Raw genomic sequence first — 19,643 nt, 5'->3', positions numbered from 1 at the left:
GCGATGCGGACCATGCACAAGAGCTGAAAAAGTCAAAGTGATGACTGCGTCAGCGTCATAATGACTATGACAACAATAATAAAATACAGTGACGGCTTCGCAAGCTGTCCGGCTTCACAAGCTGCTTCACCTCAACAGGCTGTGTCGGAATGTCTGCTAGGACCATGGACAAACCGCATTTGGCAGCTCACGTCCTTAGGTGAAGGATAGAAATGGGGAAGGTGCAAGGGCGGGTAGAAGAGACCCAGGCAGAAAGAGCAGTCAAATTCCCTCCCAGTGTGCTAAATTTCAACCTTTGGGTTCTCAAATTTTTCTCTCCACCACAATATTAAAACACTGCATTGGAGAATGGGAAAGATGTTCCCATTAATATCATTTAATGACTATGACAACAATAATAAAATACAGTGATGTTTTTGTAAATCCTTCCTAGGTGCCAGGTGGTCATCTAAATACATCTGGTTTGTCATTCACGGTGACTTCACAGGGCGCGTGCTGCTATCGTTGGCCACTTTATAGGGATGGGAACAAAGAGAGATTATTAAATAACCTGGCCTCAGTAGCAGAGCTAGTCAGCAACAGAGCAACCAAAGTAGCGTGTCTTCAGAGCCCACGTTTATCCGCGCTTCTGTGTCACCGCACGTCACTGCCCCTGCTGGTCCACCCAGAAGCCTGGTGAGCAAAAGCACTACTCAAATCTTAACAATTTCGTTCTTCAGTGAGCTCACTCAATTGAAATGGAAAACATTGGTGCTGTTCCATGCCCCCAAGTCAAACTAACAAACATAACTAGATCTGAGAGAAGTCACACAATTTGATTTAAAAAAGTAATTTCCTTGGACTCTAGCAAGTAATAAATACTCTGATTTCCTATCTTGAGGCACTGCTCATTAAGATAATATACTACTCATAACACAAATGAATTTTATTTATTATTATTATTATTATTTTTTTTTACCATTTCTGACGTTCTCTTTCCAGGTTATCAATCAGGACTTTTATTTGTTTCTGATATACTTCCTGGGTTGCTCTAAAAACAGGAAAATATACATGGAGTTTTGCATTTGTGGAAGCTAGCAGAATATAAAAAAGACTTTATGTATAATTCTTATGTACAATAAGACTACCATCTAATTGGGAGACAAACCAAACCTAGTGTAACAGCTAAAGGTAGTGGTGGACTCATAGAAGGACAGTTAAGATTTTGTGCCAGTGTAAACTGATTTGGCAAGGATTGTGGGACACCTAAGAGAAAGGAAGACCAGCGGCAGTTGAGGAAGGTACATTGGAGGTTAATGTTTAACAGAGTGAAGAACATAGATTGCCGGAGTGGAGGTACATCACCACCATGGGAAGGACGTCATCATTTGCAAAGCCATGGAAAAGGGGCAGCAAGTCAAGACTTATGACTAACACAGACGTGCTGCAGACAGAAGACATGAAGGGAAGTAACAGTGACATAGAAGGGGTAAAGGTCAATAAATTGGTGAGGAACTTTGAATTCCCGACTGAGTCCTGATCTGATGTAATGTATAATTCAGAAAGCCAATAAAGATGGAAACGTGAAGTGTCTAGCATCAGTACTAGAAGACTTTATTATTTTTATTCCCTTTTTCTCTATTAAGTGTTTCATATGCAGGAATGAAAGTGAAATAGGACTTCATATCTTTTGAAAAATAGAAATGTTCAGGGGCACCTGGGTGGCTCAGTTGGTTAAGCATCCAGCTTTGGTTCAGGTCATGATCTCATGGTTTGTGAGTTCAAGCCTTGCATCAGGCTCTGTGCTGATAGCTAGCTCAGAGCCTGGAGCCTGCTTGGGATTGTGTGTCTCCCTCTCTTTCTGACCCTCCCCTGCTCGTGCTGTCTCTGTCTCTCTAAAATACATTTAAGAACATAAAAAATTTTTCTTAAAAAATAAAAACATTTAAAAATTAAAAAAAAGAAAAATACAACTATTCATAGCTAAAACAATACATAATACTGTTAAACTAGAAACGCAACTGGGTTCATGTTCTTTTTTTCTCCATCTGAAATCACAGTGTGGTTTGCATTTGTGGAAGCTAGATCTTCTATCTCAATAAATCTATCAATCCTCCCTGGAACTCTAGGATTCTTGACAATGTGCCCCAATCTCATTGATTTTATTTATTTATGTATTTAGTTTAATCCACAAAGGAGTCAAACTAGAGTGAAATAACAACAGCAATATAAAAACTCCTAAATTAAAACCAACGTTGGGTCATGAATTTGGCTCTGAGCTTCCTGGTGACCAGAGCAATGATGGCAAAATAAGTGATTGGAGAATCTGCATGTGTATTCATGTGGAAAACAAAACCCCTAACTCAACCCAATTCTATTCTCCCATTTTTTTTTCCCCACAGGGAAGAGTTCATAGTTTCCCTTCTGAAACCAACATGAAAAACAGATGCCCAAATATGTTATTTAACAGCGTAAGGACAAGGAACCTGCACATCTTGCTGTGTTCTAGACTTCTACCGACAGGAGTCAAATTTCACCTCCACTTTTCTTAGTTCTGTAAGTGTCTCCACTGTCCTACACTCAAGTCATAAAGTATATTCAAATTTTAAAAATGAAAAATATGCAACCCCCTTTGGTCCAGTAATTCAACTTTTAGGATGTTATTATAAAGAAATAGTTGTATAATTGAACAAAGATATGTTAAAGATGTTAACTTTGAAAAGTGCTTGTAGTAAAGAAAACACAAAAACAAAAGTCCATCAGTAGGATGCTGGTGAAATAAACCATAACATATTCAGTAAAAGGAATATTAAACAGAGAATGAAGAACGAGGTTCCATATATATGAATTTTGCCCCCTTCTGAAATAGTTCTAAAATCAACAAATAAGTGTAAAAATTAATACAAAGAATTTCCATATACTTTTCACCAACTTCTCCAAATGTTACCTTTTATCATATTTGTTTTATCATTTTCCCAGGCATATTTTTCCAGCTTTTTATGGAGATAGAGTTGAAATATAATATTGTGTAAGTTGGCCAGATATGATTTTAAGTGGAAAAATTCCACTTCTAGAAAAGTACAATCCTATTTTTGGATGTATGTACACACTCCTATAATAGAAAGCATGCATAGCAAATGTTAACAGTGAGATCTCTGTGGGGATATGGAAATTAGGGTCACTTTTACATTTCTAAGCCACACATTTCTATATTTGATTTTTAAAATCATGTGCTGGCATTACTCATTTTAATCAGAAAAATTAAAATTAAAATTTAAAGTGATTTAGAATGGCAGAAATGAACACCACAGGGGTCAGTGTTGTGCTAATGTTCACGCACATTCTTGTCACTAGACTCCTAATGGGTCCATTTCTCATGTCCAGCAGCTTGTCCAGAACTCGGGACCTGTCCATCCTTTCAGTGATAATGACTCTTCTAAGAACACTGTAAATCAGAGACAGTGAATTATAAACCTTTTCCATAGGACATCAGAAACTGACAGATCTATGGTTACCATATATTAAAAAACAAATGCAGAAAAGAATGAAGATTAAATGGTTCGAAGGCAACAAACATACCGATAAAGTTCCTGGAGAGTGACAAGTCCCTCCTCCATATTTTTGATGTCTACTTTTCTTTGTGATAGGGAGTTTTCTTTCTGAATAATAAACGCCATTTGTTTCTGATTTCTACCAAGAGAAAACCAGAGTTAGTATATGTCGAAAGGTGAAATCATTTTTTTTTTTTCAACTCCTCAGCATGAGTGGATACTGCAATCAAATAAGAATGTAGAAAGTAGGCTGCAAAGGTCAGTCCATCAACTATTGACTGAACAAATTAGGAAAAATACAAAACAAAGTCTTGTTGCTAGTGGTGGTAAAATCTAACCTCATGAAAATCCCCAAGCCACGGAAAGAAGCATGAACTGCTATAGTCACCATGAAACCACAAGCACAGTTCTGTCCCTAGCATGCTCTGTCCCTCTGAACAGGGGCGTCTCTTTTAATGCACTTACAAATTCTATCATGTTCTTTTGCGAAAGGTGAAGGGGTCAGTTAGACCAACTTTTAAATACTGGCTTTACCTCTTTCCAGAGGTGTGACCTTGAAGGAAACTTCACCTGTAGATGAGTCTCAGTATCTCCATCCATAAAATAGGGATCATAATACCTGTCTCAACAGGTGTAAGGATTACAAGAGATATAAAGTGCTCAAGCCAGTGTGGGACTCATGAGGCACTTTACAAAAAGTGGTTTTCTTTTAGGGCGTCTGGGTGGCTCAGTCGGTTAAGCGGCCGACTTCAGCTCAGGTCATGATTTCGTGGTTCATGGGTTCAAGCCCCATGTCAAGCTCTGTGCTGACAGCTAGCTCAGAGCCTGGAGCCTGTCTTTGGATTCTGTGTCTCCCTCTCTCTCTGACCCTTCCCTGATCATGCTCTCTCAAAAATAAATAAAAGATTAAAAAATTTTTTTCAAAAGTGGTTACTTTTGTCTCCAATTTGCACAGAGAGTAATAGGAAGTATACAATTTTGTTCAATGTCAGTTTTTTCAGACACTGAGAGGGACATTCCTGTAACAGAAAGTGCTTTATACAAGTATCTCATCTTCTTCAAAACTCCTATGGACTGAACTGTGTTTAGTCCTTACAAATTTGTATGTTGAAGTCCTAATGCCCAATGTGATTGTATTTGAAGGTGAGGCTTTTGTGAAGCGATGAAGACCTGATTAGATGAGGTCATGATGGAGAAGCTCCTTGCAAGAAGAGACACCAAAGAGTTTGTTTTCTCCCTATCTCTACGACAGGAAAGCACGGTGAGAAGGCAGCCCTGTGCAGGCCAGGAAAAAGGGCTCTCACCAGAACCTGACCACGCTGGCACCCTGATACTGGATCTCCATCCTCTGGAACCGTGAGAAATAAATTTCCGTAGTTTAAACTACCCAGTCTATGGTGCTTAGTCATGGCAGCCCAAGCTGAAGACAAAAACCAATAAAAATAGTAAGTGTTTTAGTGTTATAATTATTTGTCATCAGCACATTTTATGATTAAAACATTAATTTAGTACTGATCTGGGAAAAATTTTTGCTGAAAGAACTACCAACAGCAGCCTCTTTGTAGACTATTTAATTGAATGAGATAAAATGGTTGTTTGTAACGCTTCTCTAGCTCACACGCTGCCACGACTGTAATCTCACTCTCACTAAGTGTGCCTGGACACCGTAATTCCACTTCCGTGTGATCTTTGTCTGTAGTAATGGATCATTACTTACCGAATTCATGCTTGCAAGCTGTTATTCTGTATTAAGAAAATATTGGTGAATGCCCACTATCTGCTAAGCAATGTACAAGGTCCTGGGGATATATGCACTGAGCAAGGCAGGACAACTACCCTGATTTGTTCATAATTCAGTGGCAACAAGAGATATATACCCTACTCATTATGATGCAGTGACTGATGAAAAAAATAGCATCAGAGGGATGTTTCAGAAGAATCATGCTGGTGGAAGGAAGGTGAACAAGTTAAAGGCGGTGGAGCACAAAGTGGGAAGAACTTCTGAGGGAAGAACCACAGCAAAGAAGCTGAAAGATGTGACAAGAAGGGAGTTGGGGAGAAGAATGGGAAGTGGAATTGACGAGCCTTGGTGCCTGAATGGAGTCCAACGGGTAGGAAAAGAAAGGAATTTCCTTGGATAATTTCCCAGTCTCTGGCTTAGGGGATGGGATCAATGACCAAACCCTTCATAAAGTTAGGGAAGAGATGGGCAGAGCCAGTTTCGGATGAAGGTGGATCTCACAGTTTCTCTAAATAGTCTCATGGGGTAAAAGCAGGATTTTTTAAAAATTCAGGAATCTGATTTAGGGGCGCCTGGGTGGTTCAGTTGGTTAAGTGGCCGACTTCGGCTTGGGTCATCATCTCATGGTTCTTGGGTTTGAGCCCTGTGTTGGGCTCTGTGTGACAGCTCAGAGCCTGAAGCTTGCTTCTGATTCTGTGTTTCCCTCTCAACAATAAATAAATGTTAAATTAAATTAAAAAAAAAAAGAATCTGACTTAGAAGTAAATATAATACACATGGTATTAATGGATTTGATTGGACCCATATGAGGGAAGCATTACTCAGTACATATAGAAGCAGATTAGGAGTGTGGTTATTTTGAAGCAAATAATATTTCATTGTTGTCAATAGATTTTAAAACTAGGATAAGTTTAAGTGGAAGCACCATTTTGATGGCAAGGAAAGTGCCCCATAACCATGACATGGTGATTCATGTACAGATCATGGACAGAAACATACTCATTAGCAATTTTCTGTTTCTGTGTAAAAACTTTATCCTCCTCACTTGAGACAATCTTATATTGTCTGGTAAGAGTTTGCAATTTCTCCTGTAGATCTTTGTTCTCTAAACGATTTTTGTGTAGTTTTTCAGCCATCTAGAAAAAAACACAAAGCAATTAGAGGATTTGTTTCACATTTCCTTTGATGGGAGTCAGTTATATGGCAACTCTAGATCACTGGGTAGGTTACTTAGCACACAATGACTATGCCGTAAATGTTGAATGATTTAATTCTATGTCAGATATGCAATTATACATTTTGGGCCCTCTCCTATAAATTATGACAGAAGTGTAAAGAGGTAGTAGACACTGATGCAAAAACCACAGAGTAATCATTCATATTGAAATAAGAATCGGGGTTAATGAACTGAGATCATTCAACAGGATCTGTGAGTCCTTTTCCCAGAAGCTAAACTACACTAGGGAAGAGAAAATGTAACACCAACAGAAGTTCTTGCTCAAAATCTCTTTGATGGGATACTTGTTAAATATTTCTGCTTCTTGTTAAATATTTCTATTCAAGGACAAAACTAGTGCTTACTAGTGAACTTTGTGTTTAAGAAATGTGTATTTAAGATGTCTCTATTGAATTGCTTCGAAGGAGGTAAGAAAGTTATGTTTTGTAGGAGTGATGAGCTGAGTAGTTCAAAATAACCTTTTGGCTGAGGATCACTAGAATAGCTGGATGGAAATATATATTAAAAGCATTGAAGAACTGGGGGGCCCGGGTGGCTCAGTCGGTTAAGTGCCAGTCTTCAGATAAGGCCATGATTTTGTGGTTTGTGGGTTTCACACTCTGTGCCACTTCAGATTCTGTGTCTCCCTCTCTCTCTGCCCCTCCTCCCACACTTGCACTTGTCACCCTCTCAAAAATAATAAACATTAAAAAAAATTTTTTTAAGTGTTGAAGAGCTAACAAGATAATGATTAATTCTACAAGGATTCAGAGTAGAGGGCACAGGGTGGCTTAAGTTGGTTAAGCATCTGAATCTTGATTTCTGCTTAGGTCATGATCCCACAGTCATGAGATGGAGCCCTGCCTTATTGGGCTCTGCACTAACTTTCTTACAATTCTCTCTCCTTATCCCTTAGCCCGTCCCCTGCTCTATCTCTCCCACTCAAAAAAAAAAAAAAAAAATCCCGATGACAGTGATTGATATGGAGGAAACCACTTGGAAATGGAATTTTAGTTCTCTTACCTGACAAGAGGGACAAAAATCAACACTTAGAGTCCTTCCACCACTTTAGCCTGGGATCCCACAAAGCTTCACGCTCTGGAGAAGGGTAAATAGGAAGCGAACAAGCCATGGTTCAGCCTAATTTTGATCACCAGGGAACCTAAGGGTGCATTAAAGTGGTTTGGGACTGGTAAAACCCTAGCCACCTGACGGAAGTGAATGAAAGTCTGTTCCTGAAGAAGATATGATCATCCTAAGCTTCAAATTGTTTTTACAAACTTTTTTTCCCCCCAAATGCAATGTCTGGTGTACAATTTTCTACCAGGAACAGAAGGAAATAAGGCAGCATGAACAAAAGTTGGCAGAAGCAAAAGACTACAAAAACAAACCTATAAAAACATCAGATAATGAATGGAATCAAATACTGAACTATAAAAATATTGTATTTATTATAATCAAAGAAATATCAGACATACTTGAAAACTATGGCAAGGAGTTGAAATAGACAATGCAGATTTGAAAATTACTAACTGAAAAATTCAATTAGCAAAATTAAAAGCTGAAATAAGACCATTCTGCCCAAAATATAGCAGGGGGAGACAAAAGGTAGAAAACACAGAAGAGAGGGTAAAAAACGTAAAGGATATGTATATTAGCACAAATAATTGTACACACATGTGTATACACACACACACACACACACACACACACACACACTTAGAGTCTCAAAGAGGAAAGAGAATGAAATATGTGAGCAGATAATGGCTAACAATTTTGCAGAACTTACGAAATACAGAAATTCACAGATTTAAGAAGCCCAATAAATCCCAAGCAGGAGAAATAAAAAAACATGAACATGATAGTGACTGAATAAGTCAAAGGGAACAAAGAAGACCTGAGGTAAATGAGGTACACCATGTTCATGGATCGGAAGCCTTGACATTGTTAAGAATGCGACATTCTCCTCAAACTGATCCACAGATATAATGGACCCCAGTCAAAATGCAAACAGGTGTTTTTGGTAGGACTTGATAGCCTGATAGAAATTCAAAGGGCCAAGAACAGAGGAAGCAATCTCGAAGAACAAAGTTGAAGGATTTATACTGCTACTATAAAGGCTTATGTTAAAAGCTGCTAATTAAGAAAGACTGGTTTTAATGTGAGGGGAAAAACAAGTTCAAAGGAACACAATAGAAAGACCACAGATCTACACACATATTTGTGATGTATTTATGATCTACATTTGACTTATGACAAACATGCCATTATAAGAGTGCAGGAAAAGACTATCTTTCCATTAAATGGTGCCAGTTAACTGGACAATCTTATGGAAAAATATGAATCATGACCATCATCTCATGACATGCATGCATACACACACACACACACACACACACACACAGATTACAGATGGCTTGTAGTTCTAAATGTGAAAGGTCAAACAATAAATCTTCTAGAAGCTTATGAAATAATGTCTTTATGACATAGGACATAAAAACCAAAAAGGAAAAGATTGATAAATTGGACTTCATTGTAATTAATAAATTACATCCATCAAGAGAGATATATATATATAAGGATTGTACATTTATAATGTGTGTGCTGTTCTGTACCTGTATAATATTTTATGATAAAAACTTAAAGCTAGGATAAAATTTCATGCCATCACTGAACTTGCCTCCTATGCCTCAATAGAATCAAGATTGGTTGCAACCAAAAGTCCAGTGGAAATAATTGGGCCAGAGCCCTATTCCTTTAAAGCAGTCGCTGACTTGAACTCATGGAATTTGGCTGAGGGCTACAGATGAAAGGGAAACCCCTTTGCATTTGCCCCTATGAGCAAGGAAGCCATGCCAGTGTAGGGGTCCTGGATATTCCAGACAGTTGGGGGCTGCAAACTATGAAGTTATCATCTGAAGCCTGCCTGGCAGCTCCTAGAATAAGAAATAAATGGAAAGAGAAATCCTTTGCCCAGAGAATGAAAGACAACTTTAAAAACCAGACGACCGACCGACTGCCCAGCCAACCAACCAACCTTGTCTAGTTTCTGTCTTTCGGAATCTTCACAACTAAAGAATCAGAGTAGGTCTAACCTGGAGGGAAGCCATCCCTAATGCCATTAGCTCATAACCAAATGAAAAGAATTTAATCAGTTCAAATCATTCTTCTGGGAGAGATCTGCCTTGTCCTGTTTTATAGTCTATTTGTCATGCAGTAATATGAGCTATTACCTAATCAAGGCCCTATGTTGGACTTTAATTGTATCTTCCCCCTAATTTTTCAATTGTCATAAAGAGTGCTTTACTGAATACTTTGTGGTTAAGTTTTGGTTTACACCCGTAATTAAGTACTTATGATATTTCTTTTAACCTAAGATTTAAAATGTCTAGAGAGGTCTCCCAGATGCTAATCTGACTCCAATATTTCACTACTTACTAAGAGCAGTCTGGGTTGCTAGGCTTTACAGGTACCACACAAAAACAGGAAGGTCCCATTCTTTTCTAAATAATTCACATGAAAAATACCCATTGATCTGGATTTTTTTTAATAGTTTATTTTCAAATTGATTTCCATAATACACCCAGTGCTTCTCCCCCGATTTGGGTATTTCTAATGTAATATAACCAAAACCGCATGAAAAGTTACCAAATAATTCATCTTCACATAGACGACACTGGCTCTTTCATATATTTAAAATACTTTGGGAGGGGATAAAAATCTTTAAATGAATTACTGCAAATGATCATGGGGATTACTAATTCATGAAAAATCTATTTTTGGAAAATTTCACATTTCTCAAATATATTTAAAATATTAACTAAAAATAAAAACTATAATAAACACCAATAATAATAAAAAAGGCATAATTTCCATCTTCCTACCTGCTTTATCTTCTGCAAAAGTTCATCTTTTTTAACACTAGATGAATCTTCCAGTTTTTCCTGGTTATTCGTAAAAAATTGTCTACGATCAAAGAAAGACAAACAGATTCATATTAGGGCATGTTTTCCAGTAAAGTCACATCTATTTATGACTCCTGAAACTTCCAGTCCCCATCTTCCTATACAACGTATTTATGGCTATATTGACAAAAATAAGCAAAAAAAAATTTTTTTTACTCTTTCAATGCATTAATACTTTATGTATTAAGAAGCAATTATTAAACACTTGTCCTCTGCAGGTGTTATAGGTACTAGAGATACAGCACAAAGTCCCTGCCCTCATGGAAATTATACTTCAGTGAAGTGGAATATAAGCAAGTTATCATCATCATAATTATAATAATTATATTAATATGTTATAAATTATTATGTTTATATATAATAGTTACAAATATTATAATTTTATTATAATTGCATTAATATAATACAATGTATTAATAATAACTATTATTATTATTTTCAGATAGTGTTAAGTGCTTGAGAGACACAAAGTAGGGTGAAGGGCAGAAAAAGGGAAGAGTGAGGGTGCGGTTGCAGATTGGTGTTATGGGAAGGCCTCCTGAGATGATCTGTGAAAGACCTGAATGCTGAGAAGGAGCCAGACAGGTGAAGATCTGAAGAGCTTTTCATGTAGAAGGAACAGCCAGTGATAATACCTTGAGGCAAGAACAAGTTTTGTGTACTTGATGAGGAGAGAATTATGAGAAGACTGGAGAGAGAGAGACTAATTCACATAGGGTCTTTTTTTTTTTTTTTTTTGAGAGACAGAGAGACACAGCATGAGCAGGGGAGGGACAGAGAGAGGAGACACAGAATCTGAGCAGGCTCCAGGCTCTGAGCTGTCAGCACAGAGCCCGACGCGGGGCTCGAACCCACGAATGTGAGATCATGACCTGAGCCAAAGTTGGAGGCTTAACTGACTGAGCCACCTAGGTGCCCTTAAGGTTTACTGATTAATAGGAAGATGGGTTCCTGCAAATTATTTTAGTGTATTGTATAACTCACTCTTAAAGAATCTTACAGACTATTATAAAATAACATTCAACACCTCAAATCTACCAACCAAGATCTAGGTGCCTTTTCTCACTTCCATAAATAGAGAAATTGAATGAACAAAAGGAGAAATTAGAACATAAGAATTTTAATTTGCTTAGTAGTAAAGAGAAAAAAGTATAGTTTTATTAATAACAAAGGAGGTAACCGAAATCTCCAGTCATCAAATTAACCAAATGCACCTTTCCTCACAGATATGCCACATGAATTAAAACTCTTGAAAAGCTGAGATTGAAAAAAAAATGATGAGCCATTAAAAACAGAAGATCAATGAATCCCCATTTCTTTCTTCAGTGTATATTTAAAACAAATCAGCTAACATGAAGCCTGCTTATAAGTAAAACTTCATCAGGGTAGCAAGTTTTTAAATCATAACTCCTAGAAATAACTGAAGAGCTAATCTGTATCTTCCTCTATGGTTATTTGCCTAGTTTTTCTTTAAAATATGCATGAACTAAAACTATTGAATCACTTTCAAAGAAGACGACTTTTTTATTCTGAGATTTAGTTGTAGTATGACTCGAGCTTTTATACTTTTAAAAAAAATTTAGTTTTAAGTAAACTCTTTGCCCAACAAGGGGCTTGAACTCACAACCAAGACTAAATCAGCCAGGCACCCCAAGATTTACATTTTTCAATCTGGTACTGAGTATGAAGATTATTGACTATCTTATGGCTTGATGATGGCAGAATAGCACTGTACTGTGTAACAGCTGTTTTGGAAGACATACATAAATCACAAAACATTTAATCCTGTATAGAAATAAGCTACATTGTAACAAGATTCCCCATGTGAAGTTACTTGCCTTTTGAGGAATCTACTAAGTCCAAAATTTGTCTTTTAAACTGCCAACGGAATCTGGGGGGAGGCCTGGAAGCCATACTACAAAGACTCCACCTTCCTGGTCAGAGCAGAGCCAAACACCTTCTGATGGGAAAAATCTGGGAATTCTCCTGGGAGAAGTCTGTGGGTCAGTCTCTAAAGATAGATGGACATGTGACAGGTAAACTCAGAGGGTTTGGAATGGCCATGCTTAGCCAGGGGCTCCCCCATGGAGAGAACATAGTATGCAGATAAAGAGAGAATGAAACATGGTCCCCAAAAGAAAGCAGAGACTGTGCTCCTTGGGGTGGACAGATTTCCTTAAGTTTTTGGTTCTAGTCCCATAGGTTTTGCCTTGAAACATCCTTGTATTTTCTCGATAAGTCCTTTAAGTCCCCCTTGACTAACAACAACTACAGCAAGGGTAGGTGAACCTTATAGGAGCTTCCACCAATGCCTTCCCCTGTGGACATATTCGTTTGCAGGGAAACAGGAACTAAAGTGGGATAATTGATTCCAAAGAGTCCTTCCTTTTTCTTAAAATGACTGTATCATCCTCAATTTTTTCTCTTGATCACATGGAAGACTGGCTAATTTCCAGATGACGAGGTCGCTTTGTAAATCTGACGATCACAAATTTTAGTAAATTAAGAGAATATCGTTCTCAGGGTAATATTAAATAATTTTTTAAAGAAACTATCTAGAATGCTTTAGTAAAAATAAAGCATTGAACTTACACTTTATTCTCCAGGGTCTCATAGGATTTCTTCGTTTCGTCAATCTCTTGTTCCCAATGTCTTATTAATCCTTGCAGGTGTGCGATCTCTAACTTGTGATCACTAAGAACCTATTGAAAATTCAATAAAGTTATGGCATTCAGTTGTCACCAGATGATCCACGGCAGTGTTCAACTCACTAAATATTCACGTAACATTCATTCAACTCTGACATTGGGGGTATCCTTTAGCTAAAATAAAAAAGCAATCATTAAAATTATTTACTCATGGAACAAACTTGGACAGAAATACTTCTGAAATAAATCATCAGAAAAAAACCCAAAATTTTGGAGCAACCAAATATAGCAAATGAGAATATGAAAACTATAAAAACAGCTTTTAAGACATGAATTCATTTTGGCTACCTTTTAAAATAAATCTAAACAAATCCGTATTTTCATAATCATCTTCAAAATATTCCAGGACATGAGAATGAGTGTTATTAATAAAAAAAAGTAAAAAAAAATTAACTGACAAATATGCTCATGTTGAAGAGAAGTTTTCTTAGTATTTACTCAGCATTTTGGAAATGTAACAGCTGGGTACTGTGGTGAAATATCAGCATCATTTAAAAGAATGAAGTATGAATAGAAAAAATTCAAAGTAACAAATATTTTAACAATGCAGTTTTGGATAAAGAAAAGGGGAGGCAAACATATTAGAGCCTTGGGTCTACATTTTAGCTGTGAGGGAGAAATGAGAAACGGGAGGTAAAGAAAGTTCATCAAATTCTGCTGCTCCCTGGGATGGAGTTATCACAGGAAGTTGATATGTTAATGCCACCTAACATATCAACGTGGAGTCAGAGAAACACTGGTACCAGACAGGTGCCTGAAAGCTCCCCCCATATCTTTCTTTCTCTGAAGCACCTATATGACTCAACTTCTGGGTGATGACTAGTTTCAGAGTTGACAAGGGTCTGAAGTCCAACCTGAGCACACTGTTTAAAGGACCAAGACCATCCATGAGCATGAGTGTCTGTGTGCTCAAGGCCCATTAGGCCCTGCATCTGTCACCTCTCGTCCTCAGTCCCCCCTGCCCTCGACATGTAGGCCGCCCTGAGAGTCACCCATTGTTCTTTCCCGGCGACATCACCTCAGCTTGACCAGGTTGCAGAGTCGTCTACACTGAAGACACCGCACGAAGATTAACCTGGGATTCCCTGTTGTCTCAGTTCATAGCAAACCCTGTTTTTTAATGGCGCAGGTGGTGAGAGTAACAACCCCAATAACCACCTTTACCAAATACAAAGCACTCAGCTAAAAGCCTCACAAGAGCCTCCAGCCCTCCGCAGTAGGCAATATTATTACCCTATTTTATAGGTAAGGAAACTTCAGGTTGGTTGAGTTAAAAATTTGAACCCCAGGTCTCTGTGACACTCAGGTTTGTGCTTTAAACACTATTCTTCACTGGTAGAGTGGAGTTAGGGTGGGCAGGTCGGCTTATGAGAGGCGGAGGTGACACTGGAGGGGAGTTTATCCCTGCCACCTTCTAGTCTGGCATAATTTGGTCTTCGAGATCTTTGGAGTACAGGTGAAGGAATACTTACTGTATCTTCCCAAGCTGGGTTGGTGGAGCACCTGACTTATTATTTATGAGACCCAAACCAGACACAGGAGCTTGGGCCCGCAGATAAAGTCAATCTGATATAATCCTTCTGTTCTCCTTTGAATCTAGCCTCACTCATGCTGGCTTACTATACAGATATTTGAAAAACAGATAAAGATGATCTATCTACCTATGTATTTATTGTGCCCGCATGCAAGAGCAGGGGAGGGGCAGTGGGGGAGAGAGAGAATCATAAGCAGGCTCCACGCCCAGCACGCAGCCCAATAACATGGGCTCCCACAACCCTGGGATCATGACCTGCACCGAAATCAAGATTTGGAGGCTTAACCGACTGGTGTCCCAGTGACCTTTTTAAATACATATACTGGGGAGAAAGTTTGATTCTACTAATGTTCTGTAATTGGATATCATAATAGACACACTATAAGATGATCAGAACCACCTTATAAAAAGTATAAGGGAAGTAACTGAGTTTTCTGATAAGAAGTATAATGTTTCTGGTAAGAAATGTGATGACTGTTGCCTCATGTAGTTTTACATGTAATTCTCCATACAGATAGAAGAAATACGCCAAAGACTACCTAATTCAACTAACTGCGATAGAAGATTAGCAGGCATTTGTTTTAATTAATACAGAAGTGGTACTATCATCACCCTCTTCCATTAGAGTCACCTGAAGAAGCTTCAGTTTTATCTTTATCCTTAAGAATAAGGATAATCCTCACAAAACATTTATGAGGGCTGGCTTTCAATCAATATTACCAATTTTAAAAAATAGAAGTGCAGCGCTCTGAAGTCTTTTCTAATTCATACAAATAGTCCCCTTCCCATATCAATGCTCCTGTAGCCAATATAAATCGAAAGCCTATGCTGTTTGATTATCACACTCAGAATTAAGGACTTTGCCCGAGGCTATTCGTTTGGTTACGTAAAATAAAGCCTCTCATGGAGATGCTATGTATCGTCGGTATGCTTTTGGCCAGTTCTGCGTGCATTTTAAATAAACATTTTATAGTATTTCGGTCAAATGCAATTTGTACCTAAGGTAATCCAGACTTCCTTCTTCTGACCATATTCCCAAAGAAGAAGCAGCACAATTGCACTATAACATTTTAAATACGATGTCAGAACACGTTATCATGCCGAAAACATTCTCTCAGAGGCGTGCGGATGGAGTAAAATCAGCTCCTTTAAAAAGCCCCTGCTCCTGGTTATATTTAAGACGGTGTATATATCAAGGTGCCCTGGACAGTCTTGGAAAGACATAGTTTATTGTTTCTTACCACTGTGCTGGCACTAACTCTTTCTCTCATTTTTGACATTTTAAGTTTTAATGTATCCAGTTGTTTCTTCTTTTTATAAATCTTCTTCCTAGTCAGTACACAGAGTTTTTTATATTCCTCAATCTGTAGGGATAAACAGAATAAACCAATCAAAATTTAGGAGAACAACAAAGTTTAGGAAATCTTTTTATTTCTTCATTTTTTTAAATGTTTGTTTATTTTTGAGAGAGACAGAGACAGAATGCAAGTGGGGGAGGTGCAGAGAGAGAGGGAGACAGAATCCGAAGCCTGCTCCAGGCTCTGAGCTGTCGGCACAGAGCCCAACCTGGGGCTCGAACCCACAAGCTGTGAGATCAGTTAAGCCGAAGTCGGAGCTTAACTAACTGAGCTACCCAGGCTCAGTCAAAATAATAAATATAAAATCTTTTTATTTTATCAACCTTATTCATATTCAATCTAAGTATACCATAGTCAGTCTATCAACAACAACAAAATGCATTAAAAAAACCCACAAAAAAAAACCAACCCAGGGTTTGCTTGTTTTGCAACATCACAGGAAGAATACTGAGCTACAACTGTAATCATAAATGTTGAAATAGTAAATTTACAAGAGCAGTAAGACAATGATCATTAATAGCAAATTATAAACACAGCAGCCACTGTAGCTATTTGCTAGTAAAACACCATAGCAATGACTACTAGATTTATAAGATCAGAAAAGTCAAAGAAAAAAATGAAGAACTGTCTGAATACTTAAATTCACATTTTTTAATGGGAAAGAAAGCAGACTAAAAACAAAGTTAACAAAATCATTGGAGACTGGGAGCACACAGTCTTGGACAACCTCTTACCATTTTGCCAAGATCCAACATATTCTGATTACTTGTCAGACCCAATGAAGCAAGTCCTCCTCTTATCAAAATCAAATACGTCAACGTATTTTTCTGGCAACACGAATTATCAAGAACAAGGTAACTAACTGAATAGTTAGGCCTGAGAAAGCCTAACTATCCCCCTCTGTATTAAAGTTATGACAATGTACATTTGGGTGGCTTTCTGTCAAAGCTATCAGCCCCTTGTGCCCACAGTGTCTTGTGAATGAACATGACCATTGTCAATTATCTCAGCACCAGGTCAGTTACATATGAATGGAAACTTGTGATTAATACATTTTGTTGAAAATTGGAATTCTGTGTTCATTCTTTGGCCTACGACTTCTCCCAAGGTCTTGCAATCTCAGAATTAGCAAAAAATATTTTGTTTTGTGTAAGAGGCAAGCTTACGATTTGAAGACTCTGATGCTTTAATAGTTTTTCCTTTCTCATGGGAAGTAAAGGAAATTAACAGGTTATTACCTCAGCCTATCATGTGCCTTTAGTGAACAACGGTGGTTGACTCCTTAATATCCACCCCACTTGGTCTAGCCCACGGGCACATGGGATCCCTTAGGATCCATTCCTGTTCCAGGGGTGGGTGATCTCTTGACCAGGCTAGATCGGGCACAACAAGAAGACTTATGGTCTTTGGTTGGAGAAGATTTTCCTGTTTCTACTTACAGTACAACCCAGTTGTTATTGGTAGTCAGCTTGTGACCACAGAGCCAGCCTTAAGATGAAGGATGGAGGAGAGGAGGGATGAGCCACTGAATTAACTAATCTTGGAGGCCACCTTACCTTGGGAATTCCTACTATAATTGGAATAATAAATGCTCTATTTAAGATAGGTTTGAGTTAGGGCTTCTGCTATTTGCATCTGAAAGCATCTTTTTTTAAATGTCTATTTATTTTGAGAGAGAGAGAGAGAGAGAGAGAGAGAGAGAGAGAGAGAGAGAGAGAGACTGAAGCAGGCTATGTGCTGTCAGTGCAGAACCAGACACAGGGTTCGAACTCAAGAACAGGGAGATCATGACTTGAGGTTAAATCAGTGCTTCACGGAGCCACCCAGGGGTCCCTGTGTCTGAAAGTATCTTAACTGGTGCCCTTTTCCAGGGCGATAGATCAAGGGTAGGCAAACTTCTAGAAGTGGGCCCAAAATCTAGCCACCTGTTATTCTAAAGCTGCTTTCATTTAAGTACTATTCCTTTCATGCTAAAATGGCAGATTTAAGTAGTTGTGACAGAGACTGTGTGGCCCACAAAGGCCCTAAATATTTACTATCTGGCCTGTGTTAGAAAAAGTGTGTGGATGCCTGAGAAAGACTAGTCACATATGGAAGAACACGTGTCATGCTTGTGAATTCCCTAACTGAAGCCCCCCTGGGTTTCCTTTCTTGTGTTTTAACATTTATATTAAAGAACAGAAGGGAGGCTCCTGGGTGGCTCAGTAGGCTGAGCATCTGACTTTGGCTCAGCTCATTATCTCGCGGTTCGTGAGTTTGAGCCCTGCATTGATTGTGCTGACAGCTCGGAGCCTGGAGCCTGCTTTGGATTCTGTGTCTCCCTCTTTCTCTGCCCCTCCCTCACTGTGTCTCTCTCAAAAATGAATAAACATAATAAAAAAAACGGGAAGGTGGAAACACTTCCCTGTAAGTCTGAAAATGAAGTTAGAAACTCATTCATTCAATACGTACTATAGAGCGCCTCTCAAGGGCGTGGCACTTGGACATAGCAGGGAATTCAAGCCACAATCCCTGCCCTGTGGAGCCTGAAAAGGTCCAGGAAAACTCCGCTTTTACAAAGTCTGTTTAGCAGCTATAGACTGCCAGAAAGACTCCTTGCCAGCTACTTCACAAAGTTCCCATTCCAAGGATGACAAAGGGCTAAACTGTTTATACTGGAAAAAAATAATCCATGCTTTTAGTGTAGAACTATATCTGAAGATATCGGTGATTCCTGATTGGAATTTATAAATAGTCCAAGTCTTATCAGAGAGTCCAGTCACCATAAGAACCAAATGTTGGTCACTGTCAGACTGTATTCCACTAAATTTTAATTAAGACTCAAGAAAGGCAATTTAATAAATCCTCCATCGGTCCTTCCTCCTTCCCTCTCCCTTCCATCGGTCCGGCGGGGTTGTGAGCCCTAGCCAGTTTCCTGCGTTAAGTCAGGCCCATTCCCACGATGCCGAGGAAAGAGGGAGAACTCAACAGCAATTCTCCTGAGGAGAAGGAGGTCTGCCCGGGCACTTCCTACGGAGACAGCCCACCTCTCCTCTGGTGCAGAACAGAGAGGAACCATCACAAGCCATTCTGATGGTGAATTTTCATTAACAGAATCTAGCAGACACCAAGATGCAACAGCAATTCTCACTGCACCCTCCCAATATTGCTAATCTCAAAATGCTCTTTTAAAAAAATTTTATTTTTAATCTTTGAGAGAGAGAGAGAGAGAGAGAGAGAGAGTGTGTGTGTGTGTGTGTGTGTGTGTGTGTGTGCATGAGCTGGAGGGGCAGAGAGAGGGAGGCACCGAATCCAAAGCAGGCTCCAGGCTGTCAGGACAGAGCCTGATGCAGGGCTCGAACTTGTGAGCCAGGTGGTCATGACCTGAGCTGAAGGCTGCACTTAACTGACTGAGCCACCCAGGTGCCCCTCAGAATACTCTGTCCTATTGGAGCCCTTGGTTCTGCCTCACCCCTCTGCTGGCTGTGCTGCTCTGATTCATTTAGTAGGAGCCTGAAGCCTCTGTTGGGGCTGGAGTCCCTCCCTGGTCCTGTCCATAGAGATGCGGCCTCAGAACAGTTAGAGGCAAGGAGATGCTGCAGAGGCAAATTC

General features: G+C 38.9%; 1 protein-coding gene and 1 long non-coding RNA gene across 2 annotated transcripts in view; one reads left to right on the top strand and one right to left on the bottom strand.

The window, feature by feature from the left end:
• CCDC175 (coiled-coil domain containing 175) overlaps positions 1-19,643 on the bottom strand; it is a 69,667-nt gene that overhangs the window by 36,798 nt on the left and 13,226 nt on the right. The window contains exons 6-11 of the mRNA XM_029950821.1: positions 15,936-16,058; positions 13,045-13,154; positions 10,372-10,453; positions 6,271-6,407; positions 3,559-3,669; positions 959-1,030 (exon numbers count right to left, since the gene is read on the bottom strand). Of these exons, the coding sequence (XP_029806681.1) occupies positions 959-1,030; positions 3,559-3,669; positions 6,271-6,407; positions 10,372-10,453; positions 13,045-13,154; positions 15,936-16,058 (635 nt within the window). The remainder of the gene's footprint in view (positions 1-958; positions 1,031-3,558; positions 3,670-6,270; positions 6,408-10,371; positions 10,454-13,044; positions 13,155-15,935; positions 16,059-19,643) is intronic.
• Positions 112-4,996, top strand: LOC115301144. The gene is made up of 4 exons (XR_003912988.1): positions 112-199; positions 434-675; positions 2,382-2,535; positions 4,783-4,996. It is a non-coding gene; the product is annotated as an uncharacterized LOC115301144 (long non-coding RNA).

This window comes from Suricata suricatta, chromosome 9 (assembly GCF_006229205.1).
Source record: "Suricata suricatta isolate VVHF042 chromosome 9, meerkat_22Aug2017_6uvM2_HiC, whole genome shotgun sequence".
Taxonomy (NCBI): domain Eukaryota; kingdom Metazoa; phylum Chordata; class Mammalia; order Carnivora; family Herpestidae; genus Suricata; species Suricata suricatta.
Note: the sequence above shows the minus strand (reverse complement) of the source record. Positions and strands in the feature narration are given on the sequence as shown.